This window comes from Sarcophilus harrisii, chromosome 1 (genome assembly GCF_902635505.1).
Source record: "Sarcophilus harrisii chromosome 1, mSarHar1.11, whole genome shotgun sequence".
Taxonomy (NCBI): domain Eukaryota; kingdom Metazoa; phylum Chordata; class Mammalia; order Dasyuromorphia; family Dasyuridae; genus Sarcophilus; species Sarcophilus harrisii.
Window position 1 is genome coordinate 366,284,295 of NC_045426.1, and position 24,604 is coordinate 366,308,898.

Sequence of the window (24,604 nt, forward strand, 5' to 3'; positions counted from 1 at the left end):
TATTTCCTATCTCCATGCCTTTTGTACTGGCTGTACCCCAAATCTGGAATTTAGTTCCTCTTTGCTTTGGATTCATGAAAGTTTTCTTTTGCTTCAAGACCCAGCTCAAGTACTATATTCTACATGAAATTTTGCTTGATTCCCCCACCCAAATACTAATCCCTTTTCTCCCTAGTTATCTTGTATTTAATGTCTTTGTACTTATTCTTTTAATATTTATTCTACATGTACTTATATATGCTCTTATAGTCTTCTCTGCTGGAATATAAGCTCTTTGAGAGTAGGAATAGTTTCATTCTTTGTGTTTATATTCCAGGAGCCTAATAAGGTTCCTAGCACATAGCAGGTGCTTAATAAATGATCGTTTGCTTGATTAGGTCTTTTAATTTCTAGTTGGGTTCTCCTTTCTCTTTCATGTTTTAAACACCCCACTTTTATTCTGCTAAATAAAAAGCATGTACTTGCATGGAACTATGCACATGTAACTACATTGCACAAAATACCCAAATATTCCTGTGTGACAAGGATGTAGATCTCTCTATGAAGGCACTCTTGTGGTCTAGGATTGGAGGGAGTACCACTTGGATGCCTTCCTGCCTTCTTGGTTAGCTGCCTCTTGCTTCTGGTTACTTGAGAACCTGTTCTGCCTGCCCTTTGGGGAAGGATAGGAAGAGTCTGTTCAACAGAATGATGTCCCTAAATAGCCTTCTGGGGAAAGTCTCCAGTGACGTGCAGAACCTCTCAGTTTCGTCACCATTGATGGGGGAAAAGAGAGAAAAGAAAAGATTCAGGTAAGAAGGAACCAACCTGACTCAGTAAAATGATAGGGCACCATGAATAATGGAGGGAAAATCGAGGCCTCCCCGATACAGGAGCCTGACAGATCACTTGGTCTCCTCCAAGACTCCCCAAGGGGACCCTCGGTAGGGAGAATCATTTTTCAAGAGGCTCCTGCAGCAGGGATTCAGGGGGTAGTTCAAGGATGTAAGACATGTAGCTTTTCCCTACTGATTGATTTTTTTTAATACCCCTTGGGGCTCTCAGGAGTTAGTGACTTTTCAAAGACAGCATGCTCAATTTATGACCATTATTCTTTTTGTGTGTTTGGAGGTGGGGATAGGAGTGGCTCACTGATTCTCATCCACTGTAAGGGAAAGCCCAACTGATTGGGGGAAAGGGAGACATTGCCATTACCTATCATAGGCAGGTAGAAAAGAAGCATTTATTAAGTATCTACTATATCCCAGGCACTGTGCAAAGTGCTTTTACCAATATTAATTTATTGAATCCTCTTAGAGAAGAGCCTTTCATAGAGATAATGGTAACTTTGAATTCTGAGTAAACATGAACCAAAGGTGTAGTGCTGTGGTCTTGGAGTCAGAGGAGGTGAATGCAAATCCAGCCTCTGTTACTTTATGCCTATGAAATTGTGGTCAAGGAACTTCACATCTTGGAGTCTCAGTTTCCTCATCTGCCAAATGAGGAGGTTGGACTCAATGGCTTCTAAGGTCTTTTTAGCTCTAAACTTATGATCCCATTATCTTACCCATGATCTGTTTTCAGAAGGAGCTTAAGAGAGGTATCAGCCAGAAATTAATGCCAGGGACCTCATAACTCTATTCAGGCCAAAGGGCAGAAGAGTCAGGGAGAAGGAAAGGAAAAGGGGAGTAAGAAATTACAGTCAGCCTTGTGCACTGATAAATAAATGATGATGCCCCAAAGGAGAAACCCCAGAGGTAGCTTGAGATAGGGGAGGAGGAGCAGGTTGAAGAGATATAAGGAGGAAGAAGAGGGGGAGGAGATGAGGGAAGGCCAAAGATAAAACCCAGAGAAAACTGGTAGCTAGTGAAGTAATCCACCACTGTATGGTGATGGTGCTGCTGACTGGAGAAGTAGCTTTGTTGGAGAAAGCATAGGAGATTGGAAGTGGGGAGAAAGGGCAAGAAAGAGAGGAAACCTGGGAAGATCCCATATTGGTGCTTCCCTTCAGGAGTTGCAGGATGAATTGTAGAAGGGAATTCTAAGAAGAGAGGAATTCAGTCAAGGAACTGTTGGGGGGGGGGGAAATGAAAGTAAGGCAAGAGCAGCTGAGCAAGGAAGATCCAGGGCCAGAACCTCCTGGAAATAGTAAGCTGGCAAAATGATGCCCCAGAGGAAGAAAAGGAAGAAAGATATTGACTTTTTAGCTCTGTATGAGGAGGAGCTGCTGAATTATGAATCTGAGGACGAAGAGGAGCTAGAACATGATTACTACAAGACCAGAGGTGAGTCCCTACAAGGTGAGAGAGGGAGGTGACAGCAGATACAATGGATCCTGTGCTTTTTATATGGGGTACTGGAGTTTCCAAAATATTTTCCCATCATCTTGTTCAGTCTTCACAACAACTGGAGGAGGCAAACTGTCCAGGGAGCTGTAGTTTACAATGGAGCCCCAGAGAAGTGGCTGGTGATCAAGGCATGAATTAGCCTAAGGCCGGGGAACAGAAATCTATTTTTCTTTAGATGATCACACATTGCTCAGATGTAACTAAGTGTAGGCAGGTGCCCAAGGTGGAAATTTCAATGAGAGTGAAGGATATTTTTAATTATGGATTTCTAAAAATTTCAAATATTTATAATGTCAGAAAATTCCACTTTCCATTTTTTTGTTGTTATTCACTCATTCAGTCCAATTTTTTGTGATCTTTTGGCCATAGTATACCAGGCCCAAATAAATGCAGTATTAATATACTGTCCATGGGGTTTTCTTGGCAAAGATACTGGACATGTTTGCCATTTCCTTCTCCAGTGGATCACCTTTTGTCAGAACTCTCTACTGAGACTTGTCCATCTTGGCTAATTCTGCGTGGCATAATTCATAGTTTCACTGGGTTACATAAGTCCCTTCTCACACAACAAGGCAGTGATCCAGGAGCACAGTGATCCATGGCACATAGTTATTCAATTTCTAAGAAATGTTATTATATGATAGCAAAAGTTAAAGTCTATAATGGGCTCATTGGTTATGACAGGGAGGAAAAAATACATTTTTTTAAAATTTAAGGGATCCAGTTTTCAAACTCTGCTAACAAACAGGGGTACCTTATCCCATCCATGCATATGAATATAGCTGAACCTCCTAAGTTTGGGATGGGCATCACTAGGGTTCCTGCCAATTGCAAGCCACATAATTCATCTTCTTCCCTTTCTCTTTCTTTTCTTTTTTCATTCATCTTCTTTCATTCTACACTATGCTTTTATGCTGTCTGCCTGTGTACCCCACTTGCACTCATCTCTGTACCCTCTGTGCATAATTAAAGTCTGATTGCTACCTCATTTCCTGCTGCCAGTGGTTGCCTTTCCTGGTAGGTTCCCAAAGAACTAGATGTGCTTGTTCCCACTTTATAATTTCATAAATTAATTATCAATTCACCTATAATCCCAGCTACTTTGAAAGCTGAGACCAACAGAGATTTTGAGCTCAGGAGTTCTGAGCTTCTGTGGGCTATACCAATTGAGTGTTGGCACTGATTTGGCAATGGTCTGGTAAGCCTCTGGGAACATGGGGGCCATCAGGTTTTTTAAGGAGGGAAGCATAAATTGACTAAGTTTGGAAATGGAGCAGGGCAAAGTTTCTGTGAAGTGGGATCAGCTCCATGTGTAACCCCTTCACTTCTGGTCTGTGAGAGATAAGGAGACAATCTTTAAAAAAAAAAAAAGGAGAAAAAACTCCCAGAAATATCTGGATGGGACTTAATAGATCATTTGTCCAATATCTCCACTTTATAGATTTCACCCTGAGAGGTGAAATTGCTTGCCCAGGGCCACACATAGGAAATAGATAGCAGAACCAAGTTTCAAGGAACACTGTCGTCTTCAGATCCACTGGGCAAGGTGCCCAGACTGTGTTGGACTACTCACACTCTGGGTCTTGACTTAGGCTCTGAATTCTATGAAGTTGGGCATAGGATATAAGACTAACTATTTTCCTTTTTGAAACTTCACAATATATCTTGGGAAGAACCAGATAGATTTTTTTACTTAAGGACCATGCTTTAAACCTAGTTCACTCGTATTCTCACTAATTGTTGAACAGTAAGTCCCAGCTCAAGTCATTGTTTGGGTTCTGATGACTTGGAATAAATATAAATAGCAGTTGTTTCTATTTTAGTCAGAAATCCTGAAAGTCTTCCTCTCCCAGATTAATTTTTTGGACTAGGTAAAAAAGGTCATTCTTGGACTTATTTCTTACCTAGTTTTAATCATGAATGGTCCTTGCCTTAGATAAACTGAAACTTGGGAAAGACCTTAGCAGCCAAGGTTTCTCATATATCAGGGCCATCTCCAGTCATCCTGATCTATCTCTTGCAAACCCACGTGACTGGAGGAGAATGAGGTTAGTGACTTTGCACAGCCCTCCCTCACTGAAATACAATTCACTTGCAAGTTATGATATCACCTTCTTGATGAAGGACAAACAACAACAACAATGAATTCTAACTCTCTTTGAAGATCCCATAGAAGTCTCACCTAATCCATGAAGATTTATCATTTAACAAATAACCTAGCACTAAATTCTGCCTTGTCTTTTTCTCTATAAAATTTTAAGATTTGCAAAATATTTTGCTCATATTAACCTTATTGTCTTGTCCTCTTTACCTGATTTTTGTAGTGAAGGTCAGCCTCTATTGTGTCACAACAGCCTCCCTTCAAGAGCTTAGTATATTTCTGTATTTCATGCACCCTTCTCCCCCCTTTCTTTAATCTTCTCTTTAAAGGTGGAGTTTCACATTAAATTATTATTATTCATTGAAACCCTAGTGTGAATGAATTCATTAGGGCCTCTCCTTAAAGCAGGTTTACTATAGACCAAGAACATAAGCAGAATGGGGAAAGGATGAAGGGAGAAGAGAAAAGAAAAAGGAGCTGAGAGTACTGAATAAAATTTTTTTTTTTACTTCACAATTTTGTTACCAGCTGGTCTTGATTATAATGACTGATCTATTTTCATGATTTGAGAAAGAAAGAAAAAAACAACTCTCACATTCCTTAGTCAGTGCTAAAAGAACTATTCCAAAGAAAACAGACTCGTTTGTGAAGGGACTGACACCCTGACACTGGAGGTCTTCAAGTACAAGGTAGAGTACTTGTCTAGTATGTTGTACAGGTGATGTTAGCTCGGGGAGAACTGAGGATTACTCTATTCCATTGGGAGCTGACCTAAATGGCTGCTGAGGCTGCTGGCAACTTTTGAGTTTGTGTGATTACATGATTCTCAGTGAATGGAAGTTGTAGAGAGAGAAATTTTGGTTTACTATAAGGAAAACCTTCCTGATGAGGAGAGTGCTCCTAACATAGAAAAGGCTGAGTTGGAAGTTGGAACAATGAACGTACCTTCTAGGTACCTACCTGGAGGATTCATGGGAAAGGCTAAGATGCCTCTTCTCATGGGGACATATTATAGACAGAGCCTACATGTTTGTTGGATCAGGTAACTTGTGAGATTCCTTTTGAAATCCTTCAATTCTATGAAATAATCAACCAACGAATATTGATTGAGTAGCTACTCCATGCCCAGAATGTGCTAAACACTTCTAGGATTACAAAAGTAGCATGATCTCAGTTTCTTAAATGGTTATTACATAGTTGGGAAGAAAAGGCATCCTCTGCTATCCCTAAAATCATTCACTTGGCTAAGGTCACTCAGGTAGATGGTTAGAAGCAGAGTGAAGATTAGAAGTCAGAGCTTTGGACAGCTAAGTCAGTTGCTTCTACAATATTGGGCTGCATCCAGTGAAAGCTAATATTTTCCATTTTTAAAGAACAAAACTTTATAGGGAAAAAATTATATGTTAAACTACTATCATACACATGCAATGGAAAAAAATGGTAAGTATCAGTGTGCCTTACTTTAAAAAGCAGGAGAAGCTGTGATACAATGGGAAAAAAATGGTCCATTGACTCATAAAGCAGGGGTTCTCAACCCAGGATCCATAATCTTGTTTTTAAAGATTTTTAAAGATATTTTGAAAATTATATTTCAGTATAATGGATTTCCTTTGTAATTCTAAAAAATTTATTTTCTGTATTTAAAAGTATTATTCTAAGGAGTCCTTAGGCTTCTTTAGATTGCTGACAGATCCATGCCATGAAAATGGTTAAAAAACTTTAGTCAGAATATATGGGCTCAGATTCCATCTGAAGATTACTAACTTGGACAAGTCTTTTACCCACTCCAGACTGTAATTTCTTTCTTTCTGAGAGACAATTAGGATTAAGTGACTTGTCCAGGGTCAAACAGTTTAGGAAGTGTTAAGTGCCTGAGGCCATATTTGAATGCAGGTCCTCCTGACTTCAGGACCAGTGCTCTATCTCCTGTATCACTAGCTACCTCCAGACCTTACTTTCTAAAATGAGGAGCTTGTATTAAATGACCTCTAAAGTATTTTTTTCTAGATGTAGGTCTTTGGTACTACCATCCTGAGTTCTTTATGCATTCCCAAATCTCCCTTTTCAAAAGCTACTTTGTATTTTCTATATTTATACTTTGTATTGACTTATTTATAAAGTTCCCTGAGGATAGGGAATGTGTTTTTGTCTTTGAATTCTTAGCATTTATCACAATCCTGGCAAGTTTTATTGCTATTCAGTCATGTCCAACTCTTCATGACTCCATGGACACTACTGTTCATGGGTTTTCTTGGCAAATATTGTGAAATGAGTTGTCATTGCCTCTCCAGTAGATTAAAGCAAACAGAGATTAAATGATTTGCCCAGTGTCACATAGATAGTAAATGTCTAAATCTGTATTTGAACTCAGGTCTTCCTGACTCCAGGTCTAGGGCTATATCCACTGAGCACCTAGATGCTTGATAAATTAAATTGAATTGTTTCCCCTTTGGTCTATATAAAGCTGACACTATTTCTGATAGCTAACATGGTTATAGTCTTTTGCTTATGAAAGTACCTTCCCACAGAATATCTTATTTTTTTCTATACCCCTTCCCTTGTAACAGATGTTTAGGGGCAAGCTTTTCCTTTTTTTAATAATAATTTTTTTTATTTTCAAAATATATGCAAAGAGAGTTTTCAAACTTTGTGTTCCAAATTTTTTCCCTCCCTTCCTCCAACCCCTTTCCTAGATAGCAAGTAATCCAATATATGTTAAACATGTACAATTCTTCTATACATATTTCCACAAATATTATGCTGCATAAGAAAAATCAGATCAAAAAAGAAAAAAAGAGAAAGAAAAAAACAGTAACACAAAAGGTGAAAATATTATATTGTGATCCACATTCAGTCCCCACCATCATCCTTCTGGATGCAGATGGCTCTTTCCATGACAAGTTTATTGAAACTGGCCTGGATCAAGAGGCAAGTTTTTCCTATGGGAACCCAAGGCCTGGTTTTCCATTTATCTAGAAAAGTCATGGACAGTCTTAGGAACTATCAGATGGACTTCAAAAATGTGGGATCTAATCTCTGATAGGAAACTGCAAGCACCATCTATTCTAACAGCTACCTTACCAAGAATCCTGTCTACACCATTTCAAATAAATTGTCAAGTAGTGTTTGCTTAAAGATTCCAGGAGAGAGGCCATGAGCTATCTCTCAAAACATCCCATGCCACTTTTGAATAATTTTCATTGTTGGGACAGTTTCAATGAACCCAAAACTGCCTTTCTGCTAGTCAGTTATGTTTGCCATTTAGACCAAGGAAAGTAATAAAAGGTGACATTTGTGTGGCTTTTAAAGCTTTGAGAAGTTCTTTACACACACTATGTCATTTGATTCTTACAACAATTATGTGAAGTGGAGACATGTAATAATTTTTTCAGTTTTACACATGAGGAAATTGAGGCTCAGAGAGTTAAATTAATAATTAATGGAGTTAGGTGATGCAGTGAGCATGGTGGGATCAGGAAGACCCCACTTCAGATACCTTTTAGCAAGTTGCTTACATTTTATCTGTCTCAGTTTTTCATATGTAAAACTTGGATAAAATAGTACTAGCTCTTGGGGTTATTATGAAAATAAAATGAAAGATATTAATAATAAAAACATCAACAATACTAATAGTCAACATTTACATAATACTTTTAAGTTTTTGCAAAGCACTTTATAAGTGTTACCTCATTTGATCTTTGTTTTTGTCATTCCATTATTTGACTTGCTCATAGTCACAAAGCTCATTAATATTAAGTAGAGGATTCAAATCTATATTTTGCCCAACTCTTTCCATTATAACTTTCTGCAACTCTCATTACTGTGGGTCTCTCTCAAATCTTCTCTTTTATAGGATTAAACATCCCTAGTTCCTCCAACTGATTCATGCATGACATGGTCTTGAAGCCATTTACCATTCTGTCTACCTCTGGACACATTCAAACTTCTAAATATATTATCTAAGCCTAGATAGAACCTAGAGCTGAAAATGATATTCCAGACATGATCTGAGTAGAGAAGAATGCAATTGGTCTCTTACCTCCTTAATTCTTGACATTTTTATATTATTATTGTTAATGTTATTATTATTATTTTTTAGTATTACTGCCACACTGTCTTGTTAATTTGTATTGAGAGTTTGAGATTTATCTCCCCCACCCCCAATATCTTTCAAAATATGAACTGTTCAATCTATTTTGCAATTGTAAAGTTGATTTTTTTTTAAACTCGTGAAATCTTTGTCATTTAATATGGTTCTTTGTTCTAGTCTGTTAATATATTTTTTTGGATTCTGATTGTAATCCAACATGTTAGTTAACTTTGTGTCATCTGTGAATTTGATGAGCATGTTGACTATGTTTTCATCCAAGTCACTGATAAAAAATGTTAAACAGCTCATGGCCAAGGACAGATCTCTGGAGATTTTCCACTACAGAACTCCTTCCAAGTTACTATTGAGTCATTAATGATTACATTTTGAGTCTGGTTATTTAGCTATTCCCAAGTCTACCTACCAGTATAATTGCCTAGTCTATAGAGCTCCATCTTATCTTTGAGGATACCAGGAAAGATTTAAATAAGGCTTTGATGAAATCTATATATATTTGATCTATAATATTCCCTTGATCTACTAGTCTAGTAACCCTGTCAGGAAGGAAATGAAGTTGGTCTAGTGAAATCTATTCTTGATAGAGTCTTATTACTCTTATTACTTATAACCCTGCTTCCATCTCTCATTGTTCCTCAACTATTCTTTTAATAACAGAATCTAAAATTTTCTCAGGCATTAAAATCAAGATTTACTCTCTTCCCTTTTTTGAAAATCAAGAAAACAATTGTCTAATTCAGTCTTGCATGACTCCTCTCACTTGCAAAGATATTTCATTAATCATAGACAATAGCTTAGAAATCATATTTATCAATTCTTTTAGTACCATGAAGTAAAGTTCACTTTGGCCTGGTAATTTCAATTGTTTTTGTTTGTTTGTTTGAATTCCCTATTAATTACTTTTGTTACATTCTTTCCAGGTCAAAGCTCTGACTTCTTGATAATAGAAAACAGACATGAAATAAGATTTAGGTAGTTCTGATTTTCTTTCACTATCCATTATCATTTTTTCCCATCCAACATCAGCAGTGAAATACATATATATATATATATATATATATATATATATATATATATTTATCCTTGATTTAATTCCTTCTTCTTTCCAACATAGGTAAAAATTCCTTATTGTTATCCCTAGATTTTCTCACCATTTCTTCACCTCAAGTCATTTTGAACTTTAAAATGCTTGACACTATTTTTTTCAAGAATATGCCGTGCCTTTGTACCTTTGTTTCTGTCTTTTCCATGTGTTTTTAAAACTTAAATTGCAATTTAATAGCAATTTCCCATGGATCTTCTGCAGTGTTTCTCTCTCTCTCTCTCTCTCTCTCTCTCTCTCTCTCTCTCTGTCTCCTTCTCTTTCTTTCCATTTCTGTCTCTCTCTCTCTCTTGTTCTCTCTGAATCTCTCTTCTCCCACACAAACTTTCTCTCTCTTCTTTATTCTTCTCTATCTTTTGTCTTTCCTCCCCCTCTGTTTCTATTTCTTCTTTATCTCTCTGATATCAACAAATAGAATGTTATCATTTCCATATATAAAGAACAGAAAAGAAATTGTAGAGGAAACCATGAATCTCTAATATGTACAATTTAATTTAAAAAATAATAAATTCAATATGGTATTTCTAATACTATCCTGTTTGTTTCTTTCTAAAATTTCTTTTTCTCTTTTTTGTATATTTTATAATGTATTTCACCAATGAGCTTTTCTTTCTTTTTTTTTTAAATAAAAATTACTTCTTCCCTTTTCTACTTTAGTCCAATAGAAAAAAGTCCTCCCTTCAAAACAAATATAGTTAAGCAAAACATATACACACATTGACCATGTCAGAAAATCTGTCTCATTATTCACTTATCTTTCATCAACTTTGTCAATAGGTAGAAAACTCTGATTCATTTTTATTCCTCTAGAATCTTGATTATTCATTATATCAATAAGAGTTCTTAAAACTTCCAAATATGTTTTCCTTTACAAAATTGTAGTAGTTGTTGTAAAAGTCGTTTTCCTGGTTTTTTTTTCCCCCTCCAGAGGGGGATCCAGTCACTTCATACAAGTTTCCCCAGGTTTCTCAGAATGTGAACCTTTTGCCTTTTCTTAGGGCCTGATGATATTACATTTCATTCATATGCCATAATTTGCTCAGTCTTAATCCTGCTAATGGGCACCCCCATTGTTTCCAGTTCTTCAATGCATAAAAAGTATTTTGTGACATGAATATTTTTCTGGCTAGTAGTAGTATTTCTGAATATAAGAGCATATACTATTTACTGGTTTTTTATGGTTTAGTTTCATGTTCTACTCTTGAATAGTTGGGCTAAATTAAAGTTCCATCAATGGCATATCAATGTGTCTGTCTTCCCATTGTCCTTTCAATAATTAATATTTACCTTTTTATTATCTTTGCCAATCTTGATGGGTATTAGGTGGAACCTCAGTTGTTTTTATTTGCATTTCTCTTATGTGATTTAGAACTTTTTAATATGGTTCTTGATGATTTGCATTTCTTCTTCAGAGGATTGCCTCTTCATAGTCTATGACCATTCATCTATTTGGTAATGACTCTTGTTTAATATATTTGAATCAGTATATCATATGTCTTAAATATCAAACCTTTACCAGAGAAATTTAACTCTCAGTAACTCTTTCACTTATACTTTTGGTTGTGGCAGTTTTGTTTGAGCAAGAACTTTAAAATTATTTGTAATTAAATTTATCTATTTTATTTCCCATGATTCTCTCTTTTATTTGGTCAAGAGTAAAGATAAAAAGTATCTTTTCTCTCCTTCTAATTTATTTATGATGTGACTTTTTATATCTAGGTCATGTATCTATTTGAAGTTTATTGTGCTTCATGGTGTGACATATAGGGTTAAACCTAATTTTTGTTAGATGTCTTCCAATTTTTCTACTAATTTTTTTAGACTAGTAAGTCCTTATCTCGGTAATTGGGGTCCTTGAGTTTATCAAACATTATGTTACTATGGCCTTTTGTTTCTGGATCTTATGTATTTAATCTATTCTTCCTATCAACTTTTCTCATTTTAATCGGTATCAGATAGTTTGGATAATTGCTACTTTGTAGTTTAATTTGCAATCTGGTACTGATAAACTTTCTTTTCTCTAGTTCTCATTGTTTTCCATGATATTCTTGACATTTTGTTCTGCCAGATTAATTTCATTTTTATTTTTCTAGTCCTATAGAATAACCTTTTAGTACTATTATTAATATGGTTCTAAGTAAGCAAATTGATTTAGATGGTATTGCAATTCTTACCATATCAACACAGTCCAACAGTCCAACAATGGGCAATTAATTACTCATTTTTAAAAATGTCTGTCTTTATTTCTATAAAAAGTTTTTTGTAGTCTTATTTCACATAATTCCTGTGGGCCTTCATAGGTATATTCTTAAATGTTTTATACATTTTGTAGCTAATTTTATGCCTTCCTGTTGAGATTTCTTGGTAATATACAGAAATGCTAATGACTTATGTGGGTTTATATTCTGCTACTGGGATGAAGTCATGGTTTACATTAATTCTTTGTTGACTCTCTAGAATTTTTAAGCAAATCATTATTTTGCTTGAAAAAAGTGAGAATTTAATTTCTTGGTTTACTCTAGTTATTTGCACAAATACTTTTTCTTGTCCCATTGCTATAGTCAGCATTTTTATCATTATATCAAATGACAGTGGGGAAAATAAACATTTGTGCTTTATCTCTGATCTTACTAGCAATCCTTCTAGTGTTTCTCTGTTTAAACTGGTTCTTGGTTTTAAATAGATAGGTATTTTCTTGACACAATTTGTCAGTGTATGGAGAGAGCACTAGTGTTGGAGAGTGTCAGACCTGGAGATGGAAGGTCTGAATTCAAATATATATATATATATATATATATATATATATATAAAATTATTATTATTATTATTAGCTTATCACACACTTATTAGCTGTGTGACCCTGAGCAAGTCATTTAACTTCTATTTGGAAGTTTCATCTGTAAAATGAGGATAATAGTTCTTATCTCATAGAGTTATTGTGAAGATAAAATGAGATAATATTTGTGAAATACAGCATAGTGCTTTGTACATAGTAAGTACTATATAAGTGTTAGTTGTTATTACACTATTTACTATATCATGGAAAAGGTCATTTATTTCTGTGCTTAATTTAAAAAAAATAAAAATGAGTATTGCATTTTGTCAAAAACTTTTTATTTATTATTGATGTCATCCTGTGATTTTATTCTTTTACTTTGATTAACATAGTCTATTGTGTTTATAGTTTTCCTAAAATGGAACCAATCCTGCATAGCTGGCATAAATTCAGTCACAGTATATAATTTTTAAAATATATTTTTGTGGCCTCTTTGCTAAAACTTATTCAATATTTTTGTATTGATATTCATTAATATACAAATTTAATAAATTTATTTCTCTATTTTGTCTCCCCATGGTTTGTAGCTCAGGATGACATTTGTTTCATGGAAAGAATTTAGTAGGATACTTTCTTTATTTTTAGAAGTGATATAATATTGGAATTCATGTTTCTATGACCATTTGCTAATATTCATTTTTTAAATACATTGGTTCTGGATATTTTTTCCTTTGAGGTTACAATTATAACTTAATTGGGGTTATTTAAATCCTCTTAAATTGGCTATTTAAAATGTTTATTTAGCATTCTTTAGATTTTTGCAAATATTCATCCATTCCTTTTAAATGAACAGTTTTGTTGGTATGTAATTGGGCAAAATAATTTATAATGACATACTTTATTTTGTCTTTATTTGTTGTGAGGTCTCCATTTTCAAATTTTTTTCATATTAGTCTTTTGGTTTTGCTTATTAGCTAATAACTTTTAAAAATATTTTATTCATTTAAAATGGTTCTTAGTTTTATCAATTCATTTTTGTTTTAAATATTATTTCTCTTTGCTTTGATTTTTTTAGGATTTCTATTTCTGGGTTGAATTTAAGGGGATTGACTTGGTGATTTTCCACTTGTCTTTCATTAAGCATCCAATTCATTCATCTATTCTTTCTTTGATGAAATTATCTATTTCTATCTATAAGGTATTTCTGTACTTTGTTCTATTCTTCAGAATTAAATTATTTATTCACTATTTATGTTTAAATTCTTTTTTTGAAGTACCCTTTGTAATACTTTTTTGTTGCATTATGGCCAATAATTATTGAAATTTTCTGTATTTATTTTTGAGAGTTTTATGCTCTAGCCCATGGTGAATTTTTGTAGAGATGCCAAGCATAGCTGAGAACTGTGTATATCCTTTTCTATTATCATTCCATAATTAACAGAGTTATTATATTTAACATCTCTGAAATTCTATTCAGATCATTAAAAACACTTTTCTTATTTACTTCTTGTTAGATTTGTCTAGTTTTGAAAGGGACACTTTGACATCCTCGAAGACTTTTATAATTCTACTTTTAATTACTCCCTGTAATTGGTTTAAACTCTCTCTCTCTCTCTCTCTCTCTCTCTCTCTCTCTCTCTGTTTTACCTCCCTCCTCTTTCTGTTTCCCCCTCCTTCTCTGTCTCCCTCTCTCTCTGTGTCTCCTCCCCTCTCTGTCTCTGTCTCTGTCTGTCTCTATTTCTGTGTCTTTCTGTCTGTGTCTATTTCTCTGCCTTTCTGTCTGTCTCAACTTCTTATTTGTTTTGTTTTTAAAAATTAAACTCCAACTGCAATTTTTTGAATGCTTCATTTTCTTAGCCCCCAAATTCCTTCTCTTCATCCCCTCACCTACCTCTGCCACAATGATTACTCATTATAGGATCTGCAAGGAAGAATCTAAGGACCACAAATTGGATTTGAGTTCAGGCACACCTTCTTTTCTGGTCATATTGGGGGTTGAGGAATGGCAGCTGCCATGTAGAGTATTGACCTCTGAGCACTTCAGGATGATTTTTCAGGGAAACAGCATTCCATTCCAACCACCCACTTAGTCTGATTATGCTTTCTTTAGGAGTTGAGGCAGAGTCCAAAAAAGGAGCAAGATCACTCACTCATCTGTCCAAGCAAAGGCTCATCCAATCAAACTTTCAATTTCTCCATATATCCATTATAATTATCCAGTCCTTCTTCTCCTTCCTCCTTCTCCTTTGTCATTTAGCTAAAGATTCTAAAGCCTAGCCTGGATTCAGAGAGGAGTACTGAGAAACACCTGAGAACAGAAAAAGAAGCTTTGACAGTACTCTACCCCAATCCTCTCCTTTACTAGACTCAAGCTTCTGGAAGAAAAGAAAGAAGGAAAGGAAGGAGAGAAGAAGGAAATATTTTTTCCTTTAAATATGTAAATGCTTTTTGATGTATATATATTAAATACTACACATATTTTATTATATAAAGAACCTTTAAACATAATGTAATTATATCATTTATTTCTTTTAACCATGTCTGTTTTTTATTATTGTTCATCTGAGATGATGCTTAATACTTTCACTTTTTTAAACTATCTGAGGCACAATAAATCCTGTAACTTCTTCTTATTCTAACTGTGTGAATCTTTCTGTTGCAAGAGTTTCTTGTAAAAAGTGTATTGTTGGATTCTGTTTTCTAATCCAGTCTGCTCTACTCCTTTGTTTTACAGGTGAGTTCATCCCATTCATATCCATAGCTGATTATTAATTGTGTTTTCTCCATCATATCCTTTCTATTTTACCCCTCTCTTTTCTTCCCATCTCTTTCTTTTTAAAAAAAGAAAGTTGTAGAGAAAAGAAGAAGCATTAATATGAAATAATTAATAAATGCTTATCATTAAGTCATTCAGATCATAGAGGGCCTTGAAGGTCAAGGCAAGGAACTTGAACTTAATCCTGTAAATCATAGAGAATCTCCGACAAATGGTGAGAACCTTTCTTGGACAGGATCAAGCCAACAGATCCACTTTAATTGTTCTGATCTATGATGACCTTGATCAGATATCACAAATCTTGTGCATCCAGTGCAAACTTGCCTACTGATTCTATTTCCGAGTTCTCCTTTTAAATTTTCAGACTTTGTTCCCTTAAGTACCTCCTGAAGACTAGGGTTGGGATTAGAGGGAGGAGAAGGGCTAGGAGTTGGAAGTAGCTAGGTCACCTTACTGCCTTTGGCTAGTAGGTCATCCCTGTGTGTGAAGGCCAAGCAGAAAGCAAGGTGAAATGGCCTTGAACTCTCATTAAAAACTCATTCTTTTGGGTATCAAAGGCTTTTCTGTCTTCTAGAGTCATTTAGGAGAATAAAAACATTAGTTTAGAGACCTGATGGCACCCATGTGGTAGAAGTGACTTTTTTTTTTTTTTTTTTTTTACTAATAGTGTGAGATGATTAGGACTAGGTCTCACTTCCAATGAGGCTGCCCTAAAGGACCTTTAGGGGGTATGGAGAAGAGATAGCATCAGGAGTCCTTGATAGGCTTCTGCCTTTCCGCAAGACACTCTGCACTTCAACCATGCTAGGCTATTTATCTTTCTTGTCTACATTTTCCTTCTTGCTCTCTATGCCTGAAATGAACTCCTCTTTGTCCCTCCAATTAAAAAACAAAACAAACAAACAAACAGAAAAAAACCCAACTATGATATTGCTAGGTGGTATAATGGATAGAATCCTAGGCTTGGAGTTAGGAAAACCTAACTCCAAATTTGGGCTCAAACATTTACTTGCTGTATGATCCAAAGCAAGTCACTTAATCTCTGTTCCTCTGAATTTCCTCATATGTAAAATGGGGATAATAATAGCACCTATGTTTGTTGTGAGGATCAATGAAAAAGAAATTGTAAAACAAAATAAAACAAAACAAAAAAAAATTAAATGTTTTGAAGAAAAGAAGACATTGCCCATTTACATATTAATTTATATAGCTATATGCTTTCATATAAGCTTGGAGCCTAGTATATGATAGGTACTATATAAATGCTTATTTCCTCCTCTCTTGAGGACAGTAGGGTGATTAATAATGCACTTTGAATGGAAATGAGTTGATTTAATTGCTGTTGACATCTTCCCATTCCTCCAAGATCCAGTATAAAAGCAACATCTTTATGGAATCTATATTAGCCTTTCAGGTTCTCTGCCTTCCAGCTAGAAATCACCTTTCTTTCCTAGGATCTAACATAGCATTTTGTCTGTGCATTTTCTATATTTCTCAAATAATATTTTGTAACTCACTTAGTTCCTATTATACTTTGAAATTTGTGAAAGCAAGTATTGTATCTTATTTAATCTTAGCTTCCCATTTCCTGTCCTAACGAATTGCATGTAAAGGGTAATAAGGTTGGGAGTGGGATTTTACAAATGCCAACCTAGTTGAGTTGCATTGAATAGAAGTCTCCCTGGCTCTTGAAGTTTTCTCTATTTCTGCACTTACAAAGCAAAGCATTCAGACGGCATCTTTGAACAATACTTCCATTAGAAGTACCATGACCTTCTGTGAATGTCAAGATACCACTGGCTCTGGGGTACAGATGACATTTCATTCAAAGAACTAAAAATGATGCCCTTGAGCAGAGCAGCATTAATGTCAAGGTAGGCATCTAACATGAAAGGTATTTTTGACCCATTCCTGATAATAGGGTCTTAAGGACATTGATTAATTGAAGTTGATGCTATTAATAAGAGCAATCCTTCACATGTAGACAGGACCCATGGGATCTTTATCATATCCCTATGAAGTAGGCAAGAGTAATTCATAGCATCATAGATTTAGAGGGACTAAAGTTCACTTGGCCCAATCTTATTTATAGATGAGCATATTGAGGAATAGAGAAATTAAATGATTTGACAAAAAGAAGACATTGAATATTTACATATGAATTTATATAGATATATGCTTATGTGTCAACATACATATATTTGTATAAAAAGAAAATATATAGGCTAGTAATTTCTTCAAGTAAGAATGCTGACTATTGGTTGTTTGCATGAAGTCTCCCCCATTAGATTTCAGCTTTTTGAGGACAGAATCACTCTTTTGCTTTTATTTGTATCCTCAGCACTTAGCACAGTGCCTAGCACATAGTAAAGAAGAAATGAACCAATGTTACTCAGATAGTAAGAGGCAGAGTTTTTTTTAATCCAAGTTGTATGAATCACATATTTCATGAGTTTATTTTAGAGGTACAAAACAAAGTGTTATCCAAGTTCAGATCCTCCACTCAGCTGCCAAGGTGATTTTTCTAAAGGATAGGTCTTCTAAAGGTTACATCACATTCCTGCTCAGTGATATCCAGTGGCTCCCTTCAGTGGCTTCCTATTGCCTCTAGGATCAAGTAAAAAGTCATCTTTTTGGAATTTAAAACTATAACCCGGTCCCTTCCTAGGTTTCTATCCTACAACTTCACTTCCTTTTATGCATTCTTGTTATTCAGTCATTTGTCAATTGTGTCCAACTCTTCGTGATCCCATTTGGGATTTTCTTAGCAGAGATGCTAGAGTGGTTTGCCATTTCCTTTTCTAGCTCATTTTTACAAATGAGGAAACTAAAGTTAAATAGCGTTAGGTGACTTCCCTTGAGTCACACAGCTAAAAAGTGTCTGAGGCCAGAGTTGAACTCATGAAGATGAATCTTCTGGACTTTAGCTTATCACTCTATTAATTGAGCCATCTAAATGCCCAAGTACACTATAATCTAGCCATACTAGCCTACCTGTAGTTCATCAAATACATTCTCCACCTCTCAAGTTTCTGCCTTTGCACTGATGGTCTCCATGACTGGAAAGCTTTCCTTTCTCATCTCCGCCACTTAGAATCCCTGGCTTTCTTTAAGACTGAAGTGAAACACCAATTTAAAAAAAATTTTATTTTCAACATTTACTTTTATAATATTTTGATTTCTATTTTTCTCCCTCCCTTTTCCCCTTTTCCCTTCCTCAAAACAGCAACCAATTTGATACAGGTTATAAATGTTCAGTCATATTAAATATATTTCCATATTAATTATGTTATGAAGGAAGAATGAGTACAAAAAGGAAAAAACCAAGAAAGAAAAAAAAACAGGCAAAAAGTTAAAATAATATGCTTCAATCTGCATTCAGATTCCATAGTTCTCTCTCTGGATGTGGATGACATTTTCTATCCCAAGTCTACTGAGATTGTCTTAGATAACTTGGGTCATTGCTGAGAAGAGCTAAGTCTATCATAATTAATTATCACACAATCTTGCTGTTAACAATATTCTCCTGGTTCTGCTCAATTCACTTTGCATCAGTTCATACAAATTTTCCCAAGTTTTTCTGAAAGAATCACCTTGATCCTTTCCTACAGCATAATAGTATTCTATTACATTCATATATCACATGTTTAAACATTCTCCAGTTGGTGGGCATCCACCTCAATTTCCAATTCTTTTCCACCACAAAAAGAGGTCCCCTAAGATTTTTGTATATGTGGATCCTTTTCTATTTTTTACTTATTTCTCTGAGTTACAGACCTAGAAATGATATTGATGGATCAAAGGCAAACACTACTTTCTGCAGAAGGCCTTTCCTAGTCTTCTCACTGCTGGCGTTTTTTCCCTTCTGAGATTACCTCTATCAATTAACTCACACACACACTCTCTCTTTCTTTCTTTCTTTCTTTCTTTCTTTCTTTCTTTCTTTCTTTCTTTCTTTCTTTCTTTCTTTCTTTCTTCCTTCCTTCCTTCCTTCCTTTCTTTCTTTCTTTCTCTCTCTTTCTCTTTTTCTCTCTCTCTCTCTCTTTCTTTCTCTCTGTATGTATGCATATATCTATATCTATATCTATCTATCATGTACCTAATTAGAAAATCCTAATAAAATTTATTTGGCTCTCTCTTTGTATCAGAGAAGAAGTTTGAATTATTATAGTGTTAAAAGATAAAAGATATTGATGTTATACAATACTAATCACATATTGTATGCATTTGAGTTTCTAAACATTTTTCTGTATTGTCTATTGACCTCTAAGTATCATCTGTGCTTCCACAAAACTTCCCCAAAATTCCCATATAATTTTTTATGTCAGTCATGATATATTGATGTATCAAAATTATTATGGGGAAAGTTGGGATTTGAAAGGGATAACTGTACATAAAAATACTTATTGATTGATAACTCATGGTTGAGGAATGGGAACAGTCTTCAAAGAGAAAAGGGTATCTGAGGTGATTTTAAAAGATGGGAATGGAATTTAACTAGTAAAGAGGGGGAGCTTGCTTGAAGATTGTGAGCAATTGCATATTCAGGCAGGAAAGTGTGAAACTTGTTTGGGGAATGGAAAGTAGGTCATTACTCCCATTTTTCTTTCTGGAACTTCCAATAGGGAGGAAAATGTGGAATGACCTTTTTTTTTTTTTTTTTTTTTTTTTTTTTTTGGTCCCATCCAGGGGTAGATAAAGAGCAGATTCAACTAAGAACTTTATCCGAAATTCCTCCATGGAGAGTTAAAATCTTATCAACACTTGCTGCCCACCCTATCTTGAGTGGTTGAATTCATCAATGGCATCTCCCTAGCAGCTTAGCTGAAAAAAAAAACTATGCTGTATGCTGTATGCTGTACTGTGGGGTCATGGGCAAATAATATCAGCTCTTTGAGACTCAGTTTCCTCATCTACAAATTGGATGCTATTCCTCCTTCACTTTATAGCATGGTTGGGGAGAACAAATGGTAAACTTCATAAAGTATTATAGTAATGCATTATTACTAATAACATCTATTCCTAAGAAAATAATAGTTGGGGTGGAAAGAATGCTACATGCGGAATAAATACAGGATCAAATCCCCATTCTATTGCTATGTTGTGTGATCTTGGGCAAGTTGTGAGAGGTTTAGATCATTTCTCAAAGTCTTTTTCTAGTGCTAAATCCTTTGATATAGTATTTTATACAAAGTGTATACATGACAGTAGACTTGGAATCAGGATGAAAACCTGAGTTCCAATTCTACCTTAGATATTTACTAATTATTTGACCCTTGATATGTTTCTTGATCACTTTAAGTTTGATTTATTCAATTTGTATAATACAGATAATAACAACACCTATTTTACAGGGTTCTTGTGAAAATAAAATGAGATAATATGTATAAGATGCTTTACAAAATTTTAAAGAGCTATATAGTAGTTAGGACAGCTAGGTGGCTGCTTAGAGTGCTGGGCCTGGAGAGGATGACTCATTTGCCTAAGTTCAAATCCATCCTCAGACACTTACTAGCTATGTGACTCTGGGCAAATGACTTAGCATTATTTACTTCAATTTCCCCATATGTAAAATGAGCTGAAAAAGGAAATGGCACTTCAGTAACTTTGCCAAGAAAACATGAAATGAACTTACAAAGAACCAGACATAAAAATTACTAAACAATATCAAATAAGTGTTAGTTATTATTCTTATTAATGCAGTGGACATTTATTAGGGGCCTAATGTGTATATAAAACATTGTTCTAGGAGCCAAGGAAAGTACAAAATTTAGAGAAAAAACACCACCATGATCACAGCCCTTTTAGAGCTTACAATTTAGAAGACAAAATCCCCAGATTTATGATATGTAACTTACAATATTACAGGATATATTATATACAATAATATAACATATCTATATCAGAGGTTACATGCTATGGGGCCACAAAACTAATGAGCAGTATGATCACTAGCAGAAGGAATGCAAGAAAGGAGCTAATGTTTGATTTAGGCTTTGAAAAACATGTAGGAATTCAATAGATGAAGAGGACAAGGTTGGAAATTCCAAAAGGCATTGGGACTAGAGTGAGCAGAAGGATAGAGTAGTAAAGGGGCAGAAAGTAAAACAGGGTGACTATAATATAAAGTTAATGGAAAGGAATAATATGAGATAAAATTGGAAAGACAAAATGTTTTCCTTATTTTATAGATGGATTAATTAAGTCTAAGATGATGGAACATGGCTAAATATGTCTTCTGTCCTTTTCACACAGTAAGATAGAGCCTAGCTTCTAAAACTGTGGTTTGTTACACCATAGGTAGTCTCATAACTGAATGTGTGTCACAAAATTGTGATTTTTTATCAGTAAATATTTGATTTGTATGCCTATTTTATAAATCTATATATTCTGGGTTATATAAAAATTTCTCAAGTGAAAGGGACTCACAAGTAGAAAAAGTTTATGAAGCTCTGATAGAGGACTAGACTCCCAGACCTCCTGGTCTTTACTCTCATGTTCTTTGTATATCCTTATGCTGGCTGATCTTGCCTGGAACCAATCACTTGGACAAGACCCAAAATTACATATGGAAAGATTTGTTACAGGTAACATGAATATTCACTGAGTAGTTGAAATCAATGAAGCGGACAAACATAGAACCATTGACTTCTCAAGTACTTGATATTGACATTTCACTGCCAAACTCATTTTATGAGTTTATGATCCATTTTATCATGAACCTTGCAAAAGATAGTCTGGTCTAATCGTTTTACATTAGCACCGAGTACAATGGGAAACTAGATTGAATTTCTCATCCTCTCTGACCCAAATGCAGGTGGGGACCACAAAATTTAGCTTCATTATGTGAAGCCAGTTGCATCCTTCCATCTTTGCAGTTTTTGTTAACTCACTAAATGCTTGGAGGAGGAGGCTTGGATTGAACAAACTTTTGAAATTCCTTTCATCTCTGGAATTCTAGTTTAAAAAGAGAATATTAGAAGGATTTCCAGTGATAAGTGAAGTGAAAGGCTAATCAGGTGAAGAAGAGGAAGACTTGGAGAAACTTGGGTATTCTTTTTCCTACTCTCAACTACATTAATGACTTCACAGGACTCTACCTAAAATAGGAGGAAGTATGATAAATTAAACTACAGACCAGGATCTGCTTTCAAGTTGTGGCTGATGCCCAAAGTGGGTGAATACTGCTAAGGAGAAAAGAAGCATTTATTAAGTGGCTGCTATGTGTCAGGCATTGTGCTAAGCATTTTTCAGATATTATCTCATTTGATCCTCAGTGATTTAATGAACCTTTAGGGACTTTTAGAAGAATTTATCTAGACTCCAGTTTCTTAAACTGTGGATCATGACCACATATGGGGTCTTATAACTGAATGTGGACTTCATGAAATGATTTATTGTCCCCCTAACTACAGGACCATTGCTCTACTATACTATCCAGCTGCCCCAGGATTTATTATCAGTAATTATATAATTTGTATACCTATTTTATATACTTGATGAGGTCGAGGTAGCAATACCTAGTTTGACACAAAAATGTAACAAATTCACAATTGCCATCCTCTTTGCCAAAAAGGAGGTTTATTGAGAAGCAGAATTTACATTAAAAAATAAGAGGTAAAATAGGCACCAGGAATGGTAAATATGAAATAGAATTAGGAGAACTTATAGTTAGCAAAGAAAAAGACAAGTTCCTCTGGGAAATTCTTAATTAACTAGGAGAAAGGAAGTACTACATGAGGTGGGAGAAAATCATTGACTGGCAGGTTAGATTGACCAGAGTTAGGAGAAAGGTGCCATTAAAGAGAAGGCACTATGAGGGAGAGAAAGAGAGTGCCTCATAGTCGACTTAGTCCTGAAGAGAACTTAGCAAAGATCTTCATTAAAAGTAGATTTTTTTATAGGGGCCATGTAGCTTTGGGGGTTTCTCAGTTGCAAAGGCAAGAGGGAGGGGATGGTCAGAGAGCTAGATGGTTTGCACCTGACAAACCATGTCCCAGACCTGTCTAATGATATGCCAATCGAGATTGTCTGAGAAGGCTAAGTTCCTTTGTATGCAATTATAGTCGATAGAATTTACAATTGTTTTAACTTGTGGTGATAAAACAGTCTGGGAAAGCTAAGTTCCATTAAGGTTGTCTCAAAGGTTGTTGTGAATGTCTTTAAAGATGCTAACTAGATTGGAGAGAGAATGGATGAATTAACAATAGACTCTGACTTCACAATCTTCTACATGAACCAAATTTGGCAGTTCTTACCGCACCTATATATTCAGGATCATGAATGAAAAAAGTTTAAGAAGCCCTGGCCTAGACCAATCTCCTAAATAAAGCAGGGATTATATATATATATATATATATATATATATATATATATGTATATCTGACAAATGGCCATAATAATAAAAGTTGATATTTATTTGTGATTTAAGCATTTATTTATATAGGTTCTAAAGCATTTTATACTTATTATCTCATTTAGTTCTACAGCCAGTCAGATCAAAGTTGGGCTTTCATGAAGTCTTTTTTTTTTCATAGAATTAAAAAAAAACTCTGTTTGAACACCTCCAGTGATGAGAAACTCACTCACTACTTTGGGAGGTAACTCATTTCATGGTTGGACAGCTTTTATTTTTAGAAAGTTCTTCTTTAATATTGAACCCAAAAAAAGCAGCTTCCTTCTAATTTCCATTCATCAATCCTAGCTCTTCATTCTGAGGACAAGCAGAGCAAGTCCAATCCTTCTTCTATATTACAGCCTTTTAGATATTTAAAAGCACATCTCTTCTAAATCTTCCCAGTTAAGCATTGTGGTGGGTTTTTCATTTCTTTTTTGTTTGTTATGGACCCTCTTGGGCTCTCTGGAAAAGCAGAATAATTTTTAAATGCATGCAATATATAGGATTACAAAGGCAACCAATTTTATTGAAATTAATTATCAAATTCTATATTAAACAATAATTTCATGGACCTCAGGTTAAAAACCATTGGTGAAATGCAAAGGACCTAAGCTTGGAGGCAGAAGACTTGGGTGTGAATTAGTAAAAATTGTGATTCTGAGCATGAACTAACCTCTGAATCTCATCTTCTCATTTTGTTAAATGAAGATATTAGCTGTTTGTATACTTTATAAAGGTTTTTGTAGTGGGTCAAAAATCTTTGTGTAGTAAAAAAGTGCTCAATCTGGAGTCAGAGTAAGTGTGTTCAAATCTCAGCTCTGAGAGTTACTACTCAGGCAAATCACTTTATTTCTGAGGCTTCATTTTCCTCATCTGTAAAATGGGGCTAAGTGACATCTTTTTTTATAATAACTTTTTATTTTTCAAAATACATGCAAAGATAGTCTTCCACATTCACCCTTGCAAAATCTTGTGTTCCATATTTTTCTCCCTTCTTCTGCCTTCCCCCAGACTGC

The 24,604-nt window shown here is 34.9% G+C and overlaps 1 protein-coding gene across 1 annotated transcript in view; it reads left to right on the plus strand.

The window, feature by feature from the left end:
- The first annotated feature begins 1,460 nt into the window (after positions 1-1,460).
- LOXHD1 (lipoxygenase homology domains 1) overlaps positions 1,461-24,604 on the plus strand; it is a 275,750-nt gene continuing 252,606 nt past the window's right edge. Inside the window, exon 1 of the mRNA XM_031945992.1 lies at positions 1,461-2,264. Coding sequence (XP_031801852.1) covers positions 2,141-2,264 — 124 coding nt within the window. The 5' untranslated portion in view covers positions 1,461-2,140. The remainder of the gene's footprint in view (positions 2,265-24,604) is intronic.